General features: G+C 41.7%; 1 protein-coding gene across 1 annotated transcript; it reads right to left on the bottom strand.

The window, feature by feature from the left end:
- Positions 1-1,366: 1,366 nt before the first annotated feature.
- Tubal3 (tubulin alpha like 3) lies at positions 1,367-10,991 on the bottom strand. The gene is made up of 4 exons (XM_042055345.1): positions 10,928-10,991; positions 5,982-6,225; positions 3,943-4,043; positions 1,367-2,311 (listed from the first exon to the last, which is right to left on the bottom strand). The coding sequence occupies exons 1-4, from the start codon at positions 10,928-10,930 to the stop codon at positions 1,367-1,369; spliced, it is 1,293 nt and encodes a 430-aa protein (XP_041911279.1). The 5' UTR covers positions 10,931-10,991.
- Positions 10,992-11,286: the final 295 nt, after the last annotated feature.

The following is an 11,286-nucleotide window of genomic DNA, read 5'->3' as shown; positions in this document are numbered from 1 at the left end:
TGGTTGTAACTTATGAGAGCACTGTGACAGATAGGAGTGGAAATGTGGTTGATGTGAGTTGGAAAAGACTACCCACCGTATGCAGACGTTTATAAGAAATGGCTAGTCATTAAATCCTGGGGCCAAGGAGCAAGCTCATGCAAACTGTACTTCAGAATGCTCAATCATGGAGCAGTGGAAGAGGGATTAGGAAGACAGGATGAAAGACAGGAAAGCTGTAAAAAGGAGGGGATTTCATGACTCCAAAAGAAAGAGGTAGACTCTGAAAAAAATAACAGAAGCAGAATCAACAGTAGCTGGTTCTATATATAATATAAGAAATCAGGGAAGTTAGCAAAAAACCTAACAGTGTTGTTTACAATTTGCATCAGTGGGAAGATAATGACACAAACTGACATAGAGACCACTAAAAGGAAAATGTATTTCAGGTAAAGAGTACATTTTTAGGAAAAAAAGCATTTAAGTTTACACAAAGCATCTTGGAGAATGTGTCTAGAAAACAGAAAGTTCAGTGTAAGACTTAAAAGAGAAATAAACCTTAGAGATAAGAATGTGGACAGTCACTTTTCAAATCATGTGTTTGTGAGATAAACAACAAGAGAGGGCTGGAAATGTCTCCACTGGGGAAAGACAGTGTGGAAGAGGAGTCTGATAGAACACAAAATTCTAAACAAGACATACAAACACCCACACACACATATGAGCATGCTACATACACATATACACATGCAAAACAAATACAACTGCCCATTCTGGACAGATCAAATAAAGAGGGGATACATAGTTTGTTACCTGCAGGATACTCACACCTAAATTCTAAAAATGCCCAACCGTATTCTCGTTTGTTTGTTTGAAAATGAAACTAAGGAGTTAAAGCCCACACTTGGAGAAAGGAAAAGAAATATTCTGAAAACATTTGTGATTTAATTGATGTATAATACATAAATAATAGAGAAATAACATTCATAATCTGTGTGTTTTCCATCTTAGATACAGGAAAGGAAAAGCAGAAACGTTAAGGTTCCATACTTGCTTGGTGTTTTGTTTTGGTTTTTAAAGCGGAGGGGCAAAGATTAAAGTCAGGCTTTTGCTGTGACATAAGAATTAGTAACAAAAACACTCTACCTAGAAAAGACTAAGTAGTTCAAATGACTGCAATCCTCGGGAGATTCTCAATTAGCAGAGCTAAATTCTACTGTACATGAGAAAATATGACTGTATTGTTGACATTGATATATTTAATTTAATGCACAATTTGGGACCTTGCTGACTGGATTTTTGTTTTCCTCTTATTCATTAAGTATATAATAGCTTGAAAACAAATAACAACATTAACTCAGTATCCATTTGCTCTTTGATCTTTACATCAAAAACTCAGTCCCACTTCCTCATAATCTTTCTCCAGAGCAGCCAGATCTTCCCTGGCCTCTATAAACTCCCCTTGCTCCATGCCTTCCATGATGTACCAGTGCAGAAATGCCTTCTTGGCATACATGAGGTCAAATTTGTGGTCCAGGCGGGCCCAGGCTTCCACAATCGCCGTGGTATTGCTCAACGTACACACAGCTCGCTGAACCCTGGCTAGATCCCCTCCTGGCATTGCCGTAGGCGGCTGCTGATTGATGCCCACCTTGAAACCAGTTGGACACCAATCAACAAACTGAACAGAGGTCCTTGACTTCATGGCTATAATTGCTGCATTCACATCCTTAGGGACCACATCTCCTCTGTATAGTAGGCAGCAAGCCATGTACTTCCCAAGCCGAGGATCACACTTGACGAACTGGTTGGAGAACTCAAAGCAAGCAGCAGTGATGTCAGGCACAGAGAGCTGCTCATGGTAGGCTTTGTCAGCAGAGACGATGGGGGCAAAGGATGGGATGGGGAAATGTATCCTGGGATAAGGCACTAGATTGGTCTGGAATTCGATTAAGTCCACATTCAGAGGCCCTTCAAAGCGGAGTGAAGCGGTAATGGAAGATAACACCTGAGCTATCAACCTATTTATACTAGCATAGGAAGGACGTTCGACACCAAGCTTGTGACGGCAGATGTCATAGAGAGCCTCGTTGTCCACCAGGAATGTGCAGTCTGAGTGTTCTATAGTAGAATGGGTGGTGAGGATGGCATTGTAAGGTTCTACTACAGCGGTGGAGAGCCTAGGAGATGGGTAGACAGAGAACTCCAATTTTGTCTTCCTGTAATACTCTGCCGAGAGTTGCTCCATCAAGAGAGATGTAAATCCCGACCCTGTGCCTCCTCCAAAGCTTCGGGAAATTGAAATTGCCTGAAGTCCACTGCATTGTTCTGCCTGCGGAAAGAATGAGCAATGTGAAAATTCCACCAGATATATGCAAACTAATTAACTAGTTGGTGATGGTAGAATATCAGTTCCCGGGAAGAGAAGATTGAGAAACGAGGCTGATGAACTGGCTCCATCAGCAAAGGGCTTGCCTTACAAGCATGCAGGTCTGAGTCTGAGTCTCAGAAGCTGCATTGTAAAAAATGAAAAAAAAAGCTGGTCAAGAAGCCATCACCCCCGCACTGAAGAGGTGGAGGCAGACAGATCACCAGGGCTGGACGATTATCCATCTTCTCCTGGCTGGCCAGGACCAGGCCATATAAGACCCTGTCTCAAACAAACAACAAAGTAGATGGAATCGAAGGCACGACAGGCAAGGGGGTCCTCCGGTCCCCACATACACCTGTGTGTACAAAGGCACAGGAATACACACCTCAAAAATGACTCAGCATGGCCTCTTCCATCTTTATTAGCTACATGACAAACATGGCTACTTTGAGATATTCCCGAATGATCCTTCTGGAGTTGGTGAAGGCTTTAGAGTTTCACTATGGCTTTGAGCAGTTCTAATCCCAAACTTCACAATGCTCCAAAATCCTGTTTTTCTTTCATTTTGAGTACTTACATGATACCACTAATGAGAATTCCATATCTGCACTTATAGCAGTGAGTGGGTTACAGTCAACATACAGGCACATTAAAAGTACCGCATAAAATTGCCTGGAGCCTATGACTATATGGGTTATTCGAAATTTAAATGAGTTTTACATGTGTCTTGCTTGATCTCCTAAAATTGTGTGTGTGTGTGTGTGTGTGTGTGTGTGTGTGTGTGTACAAATATACCAAAACCTGGAGAAAATACACATCAAGTAGTAGTTCTGGTCCCAATCATTCAGCGAAGGGAGGCTCAGCCTACAGAAGCAATCGACTGTCTTTCATTATTTTCCACGAATTTATCTACGTGATATCTGAAGGTTTTTGTTAATAATAAAGAAAAGAAAATGAGCAAAATACAGAAGCAAAATAAAGTCCCCTTCACCTCTTAAGCTACACACTACATCAGAAAGATATGAAAGGTATTCTTACCAGTGGTTTTACCGAACCACTTAACAAAGGATCTGCAGAGTCAAACCCTTACAGAACTATGAGAAAGAGCAGTAAGTATCCTTCACAAAAGGTCTGCCCCTTGTCACCTTCACAAGTAGTGGTGACTATTGGAAAATAATTCATTTTAGTGAAAGTCTCTGCTAACACACACACACGCTCTCCCTCCCTCCCTCCCTCTCTCTCTCTCTCTCTCTCTCTCTCTCTCTCTCTCTCTCTCTCTCTCTCTCTCTCTCACACACACACACACACACACACACACACACTGCAATAGGAGAAACAAGGGTAAAGAGGAACCACCTGACAACTGTAAAGGCTTCCTTTTTTAACCGTGTAACCAAAGTAAACATCAGGATGTCCTAAGTACCTCTGGAGGCCCAGAATGAGAGGGTTGGGGAGGGAAGATGGGAACAGGCAAGGCTGTGACTGCTACCACAAGATCAGAAGTATCCAGCCTGACCCATTCAGAGCTGGAGAGGGGCACTTGCCAGCTTCCGGATCCTTTCTAACACTAGCTCGATGACATCTGAGCCCACAGAGTAGCGACCTCGTGCGTAGTTGTTTGCCGCATCTTCTTTTCCATTCACAAGCTGTTCCGGGTGGAAGAGTGAGTGGTACTTTCCGACACGGATCCCGTCTGCGGGGAGGGAAGCGTGGTCAGTGAGTAACTTCTGACTCCTCTCTAACCCTGACAGGACTCTATGCTCTGATCCCTGTCCTTTTCCCGTGTTAAGGCAAAGGAACGGGATTTACTCTGCAGAAACGGCTTTTCTTAGTCTAGAAAAACAAAGAAGTCTTCATGCAGGTGTTTTTGGTAAGGTACTATGTATTCCAAAAGACCCTGAACTGTCTGCCATCTGGCCTCCACGTCCCAAGAGCTGAAATTACAGGTGTACACAGCCATATCTGCTCTAATGTTGAGCTTAGGGACTGATTACAGGATTCCTACATGTTAGGCAAGCACTATACCAACTGAGCTACATTCCCAATAATTTCTTAGTTTTTATTTGTTCATAACACCTAGAAGAACAATACATAGCCTGTATATAAGGATCTTTAGCCTTGCCCTTTTCACCCTATCCACTTAAATAAAACTTTTAATATTTGTACTATATTAACATTCATTGGCATCAACCCACTTTGTTCCACAAATGTCTTATGCATTCTAATGCCATTCTAATAAGGAAATCAACTCTAATCTAGTATAGACAGATAGCATTTTTCTAATAGGGCAGACTATTTTCCAAAGATGGCCCCCAAAACACTTTCTATTACACATTGCTTCTAGAAGCCTGCTATGCTTGCATTAAAAAGGTGGAAGGGGATTCATATCCCTTCCCTGTGTCTTCATAACTATCTTGACTCATTGAGAACAGCTAAAATGGAACTATGTAACTTTCAGGACTGGGTAACAAATGCCATGAACATCTGCCTTGTACGCATGAGATACTTGGTCTTGGCCCCTGGCCACCATGCTATGATGAGGTCAAAGCTTCACAAAGACAGTTCACATGAAGAGGACTCAAAGCCCCAGCGGCATCCATGGCTCAGGACTCAGAACCCCAACTTGACAGATAGGTGAGTGGGCCACTATCCAAGTGAGTCCCCTGGCTCCCATATAAATCTTTAAATCTGAAATGATGTGGAACAGTGAGCACTCGTATCTTCTGAGCACCACACAGATTATAGATTCATGAACAAAATAATGGCTAGTACTGCCTTACATGACTGCATTTGAAGGAAGCTTATTGTGTAGAAATAGATAACTAATATACATCAGATCTAAACCTACCCTCCTTTCTAGTTGCTCTCTTAAGACAATTCCTCCTTTCTATGTCCAATATTTTTCTAGCTGCATGTTAGAAGTTTTATGACAGGATATTGTGAAGTCTTCCATTGTTAATTATAAAATAGCTTTTTGGCTATCAAGATAGAAAATAGGTAAAAAACTTGATACCAAATCTGGTAGCTTGAGCTGGACCCCTGAGATCTTGTGTTTTCTGACCTCCACACAAGAGATACAGAGAGAGGGAGGGAGAAAGAGAGGAAGGGAGGGAAAGGGACAGAGGGAGAGAGAGAGGACTGATTCTAGAGAGAGAAAATGAAGAGAGGAAGAAGGAGGAAAAAGAGAGAGAGAAATAAGTAGAATTTTAAAATAGCATTAGCTTCCCCCATAATTTTAAGATTTATGTGGTATCTTATTTCTATGGAATAATTTTCAAATACTCTACTCTTTTGCAGAAGATAATGACAAATTTTCAGGTTCTTTGCCCATAGCTTCTAGTTTTGCTCTCAGCCCAGGAAAAGGATTCAGTGTTCTGCTGAAGTATGTGGGTGGATTAATTAGAAGCTTTACTTAGTTCATCCCACCGGAAAGAAGGCTAATGTCCATTTGGGTATGTTTGTCGTGGTACAGACTGAAGTTGAAAAAGGTCTACACAATCCTATTCATATAGATGAGCACCATCTCATAATCTCACCTGCTGCAGGAAGGTGATATCTTTACCTCCACTCACCTGTCTGGTTGTTTAAGTTAAGACTTGGTTAAAGCACTAGCAAGTCAAATTTAGATTACCTATAACAGTTGGTTCAAGGTCCATGAAAAGTGCTCTGGGCACATGCTTCCCGGCTCTTGTCTCATCAAAGAAAGTATCTAAAGATGTACTCCTATGTTCCGTCTTAGCATTTTCCAAATGATCGTGTTGGCTGTCCAGAATAAAGCCATCTGGCTGGATTCCATGTTCCAGGCAATACAGTTCCCAGCAAGCATCCCCAATCTGGACACCAGCTTGACCAATGTGAATGGAGAGACACTCCCTCTGGAATAAGTCATAGTGAGTTAGAATGGAGTAGGAGTTTAGATAACATGAACACTACTGATTACAACTAAAAAGGCCAAACTAGCTTAGAAATCATAAGGGAAGTTCATTGTAATTAATGCAGTGATTCTCAGCCCTCCTAATGCTGCAACCCTCTAATACAATTCCTCATGTTGTAATGACCCCCCCCCATCATAAAATTATTTTTGGTGTTACTTCATAACTGTAAGTTTGCTACTGTTATGAATTATAATATAAATATCTGTTTTCTTATTGTCTTAGGTGACCCCTGTGAAAGGGTCATCAACCTCCAAGGGGGTTATGACCTACAGGTTGAGAAGCACTACTCTAAAGTATTCTACAAAGGGGAACAGCTAGGTATCTCGGCAAGTAAAAAGCAATTGCCAGCCACATAATCCTGACAGCCTGAATACAATCCCTAGAACACACATACAAGGGGAAGAAGATAACCATCTCTACAAAAGTGTTCCATGAATAACAAATTCCAAGGAGTAGATATGTTTCATGGAAAACAGAACCAAGGACTGAAATGGTGCTTAAATTCTATCATGCTGGCGAGTCAGCTCAGTGAGTAAAATCAATTGTCTTGAAAGCCAGAGGACCTGAGTTGGATCCCTGGAACCCAGATAAAGACAGAAGGAGAGAGCAGGCTACCCAAAGCTATACTTTGACCTCCACACATGGCTGGTGACATGCAAATTCTCATGTATTAACATATGCATGCATACATGCAATCATGATAAACAAGACAAAAATGTCTTAAAAGTTTTCCTACTCTATAAAGTCCCTACTAGTGTGTGCTAGATGGGAAATTGAGTTAAGACTGTATATGTATAGTCTTATATGACCTACACAGAACTGTAATTAAGGGTAAAATGTGGGTGTGGTAAATGGGTGTTTTGTTTGTTTGTTTGTTTTATTGTTTTTATTGAGCTTTACATTTTCCCACTTCCCTTCATTCCTCCCCTCTCCCCTTCCACCCTCACCCTTACCCTCCATGCTCCCAATTTACTCAGGAGATCTTGAGTAAATCTTCCTTCCTAGGTGGCTCAATGTATGTCTCTCTTAGGGTCCTCTTTGTTGTCTAGGTTCTCTGGGGTTGTGAACTGTAGGCTGGTTATCTTTTGCTTTCTTCTAATATCCAGTTATGAGTGAGTATATATTAGATTTGTCTTTGTGGGTCTGGGTTACCTCACTCAGTATGGTTTTTTCTAGTTCTGTCCATTTGCCTGCAGTAAATGGGTGTTTACATCAAACTAATTTACCCAGAAAAAAAGTTATTAGAAGAGTAAATTTTAAATCAACCAACTTCGTCAAATAGTAAAACTCATTGCAGACAAATTAAATATGTTGTTTCTTCATTCTTGAAATTTTGTTATTCATATGTACTCACCACAAGGAAGAATATTCTAAGGTTAAAACTATTAGAAGTTTTGACTTATTTTCCAAAACAAGCACGTCACTGTGCATTAAAAACTGGAGGCCAAAGAGGTGGCTGGGTGGGTAAAGGTGCTTGTCACCAGGTCTGAAGAGCAGGGTTTGATCCCTGGATCCTCATGGTGGAAAGAGGGAATCAAAACCAAGTCCTTTAAGTTGGCATCTGACCCTGCACCAATGTCCTGACCCCTTTGCACACAATAAATAAAATAAATGTAATAATTTAAGGAAACCCTGCAGTAGGAGGCAGTGGGCCGGCCTGCTTTTCATCCCTCCCGGATCCCACACGGCTAGCTTTACACCCAAAATAACAACACACCAATTGTATTCTTTGAAACACTGCCTGGCCCATTAGTTTCTAGCCTCCTTACTGGCTAACTCTCACATTTTGATTAACCCATTTCTAATAATCTGTGTAGCACCACAAGGTGGTTGCTTACCAGGAAAGATTCAGCATGTATGACCTGGCAGCTGGCTCCATGGCATCTGTCTCGGAGAGGAGAGACATGGTGGTCTGACTAACTTCCCAGCATTCTGTTCTGTCTACTCCACCTATCTAAATCCTGCCCTATCAAAAAGCCAAGGCAGTTTCTTTATTAACCAATGAGAGTCCTCCATCAAAACCCCTATCATATGCATAATTTTATATGGAATATTTTGTCAAATACTTATTTTCTATGATTTTGTGTCTAGATGTATGAGAGTTCAGATCCCCAGAACCCACAGAAGTGCTGCATGGGTGAGGCGACTTGCCTATGCTTCTAGCCTGGGAAGGCAGGGATAGATCCATAAAGCCAGACATCGAGCAAAGGTAGCTGAACTCTGGGTTTGATTGAAATAACCTGACTCCGTGAATAAAATGGAATAACAATTGAGGATGCTTCCTGACATCAACCTTGGGCCTCCATATGCAGGTACTTCCCCATACACCTGTCCACATACACACGGAAAAAAGAAAGGAAACTCATGATTACACAAACTCTAGTTATTTCTGAATAATAGGAATTTTATTGTGTAAATATTACTCTTTTAATCTTCCCTCATCAGCATTCATTATTATTTTTAAAGTAAACATCTTTTTAAGTAGTTGAAAGAGGCCACATGCCTTGGTTAGGGGTTCTATTATTGCAACAAAACACCATGACCAAAAGCAAGTTGGAGAGGAAAGGGTTTATTAGGCTTACACTTAAGCATGGCTGTTCATCACTAAAAGACGTCAGGACAGGAACTCAAACAGGGTAGGATCCCAGAGGCAGGAGTTAATGCAGAGGCCATGGAGGAGAGCTGCTTACTGGCTTGCTCCTCATGGCTTGCTCAGCCTACCTTATTACAGAACCTAGAACCACGAACCTAGGCATGGCACCACCCATCATGGGCTAGGCCCTCCCCCATTGATCACTAAATGAGAAAATGCCTTATGGCTGGATCTCAAGGAGACATTTCCTCAGGCTCCCTCCTGAGGCTCCTGCCTCTGATGACTCTAGCTTGTGTCACGTTGACACACAAAACCTCCAGTACACCATATTAACTACTTTTTAACGGAGAAAAGAAAAAGTTAAATTCTAGAAATCTACAGTAAAAGTTGCTGCATTTTGATTGTCAGTGGCCCTGTACCAAGTCTGCCCTGGCCTGCCCGGCCTTCTGCATTCTCAAGTCCTTTAAGGTGCTTGGCCTTGTAAGCTGGGCAGGGGGCGGGGGGGGCAACCACAAATGTACTGTCTCAAAGTCTGAACTCAGCTACAGACCTCAGACCTCCCACTAATTACTGGCCAGGCCTGCATGAACGAGAATTCAGAGCCGAGGTCAAGAGCTCTGACCTGCCACACCCCAGCAATCTGATCCAGACTCTGCCAAGCTCAGCAGCATCAAGCATTTGTACTTTGTCTCAATTGACTTGGCACACCATAGACTTCTTCACTTCGTGAGGATTTCGGGTTTACTACTTAGAACTTCATCTTGTTTAATTTGGACGACTATGGGTTTCTGGTGACAATGGCTATTGACCTTAACTTCAACATCGCTTAGAACAAACTAATAGCCCTACATCTCTTGGCCAAAGCAGTGCCTTCCATTATGAGCAAGCTTCATAAATCCTTATCTGCAAAGGACAATTCCATTCCTCTCCGTCCTTTTGGACTTTAAAAGCTGTAAACATATTAACCAAACAAGACCTTTGTCCTCTAAGTTCAATACCTATTTAGAGAGGAAGGTTGTTTATTGTGTCTGTACCCGAAAGAAACTCTACAAAATTCACAGGCAAACAGCTCCCAGCAAGTCCCTTCTCCAGCTGTCAGTGGCCACACCGGGAACTGTCGAGAGGCATACTCACTGACAGTAAGTCACAGTAAAAACAATCACCAACAGGAATAAACTGCTGCCCTTCGCATGTTCAAACAACACAGTAAGTAGTACTACTCTTTCTCGACATAGCAGGCCTCTCAACACAGCATAACTTGGCCTGACAAGCCCTGTGCTTGGCTGTAGAAACATCCAACTCTACAAAATAGCCACATCTGGTGGTAGAGACCTTATTCTCTTAGCCTCTGCCATCTTTCAAAACTCTCTATTAGAACATTAGCCATAGTATTAAGTAGTCTAAGATTGTAAACCACCCACTAAATGTCAGCATTGATAAGTCCCAGCACACTAATAAATGCTGTTCCAAAACTCATTTGAGTTACTGAGAAAGGATAATTTTCAATTAAGCTTTTAATGTGAAGAGAGCAGCAGATTCACATGCAATTCTAAGAAATAAGCAAAAGACCTTTCATACCCTTTACTCATTTGCTCCCAGGGGAAATACCTTACAGGACAACATCCCACCCAGAATGCTGACATTGATCCAGTCAAGACACAGGATCTTCTACTATAAGTGTCTTTCGTGTTAGAAGCCTTGGTTCTTAAGGTAAAAACAACTTAAGCAACCTGAATGCAGGAAAGTCCACTGTGGGGAGACAAAGATGAAAAAGCAGTTTGAAAGGTTTCTTCCATTAAAAATTCAAAATTCTAAGATACGGAAAACTACTGTGGTTTCCATAGGGGGAGAAATCCCTTAACTCTCTAAAGTAACTATGTTCCTTCTCACACAGAACTAAAGAAGCTAAAGACAGTGCTGTGTCCTTTGATCTGCTACACATTTTTGATTTATTAAGGATTTAGGGTAGAGGAAAGTACCTAAATACAATCTATGAAAGCCACCACCATCCCAACTCAACACTGTCAGTGGCATACTATGCCCACTTACCATGGTGATCTGAAGGTGTCCCTCCAGCCCTGTGGTGATGATTGAGGAGCAGTCATTTCTAGCCCAGCCTTATCACTGGGCCCGGAAATAACTCCACCTGAGGACTGAAAACATTCTTCTCTTAAAGCAACACACCCAATTTTAAATCTTTCAGTTCTCACATGACAATGTTGCCATAATGGGACTGAACAGGCTGTGCTAAAGTTTATGCCAACTACAGCTTAGTCTACTACAGTAGTGACAGCTTACCTGCAACTGCTTCTAAACTAGATGTATGTTGACTATAATAAATTACTGTGTATGTGCATATGCACATGTGTATTTGTGTGGGTGTGAATGTACATTCATGTATATGTACA

The sequence above is a fragment of the Arvicola amphibius genome, chromosome 6, assembly GCF_903992535.2.
Source record: "Arvicola amphibius chromosome 6, mArvAmp1.2, whole genome shotgun sequence".
Lineage (NCBI taxonomy): Eukaryota > Metazoa > Chordata > Mammalia > Rodentia > Cricetidae > Arvicola > Arvicola amphibius.
This window is presented reverse-complemented; position numbering and strand designations above follow the sequence as displayed.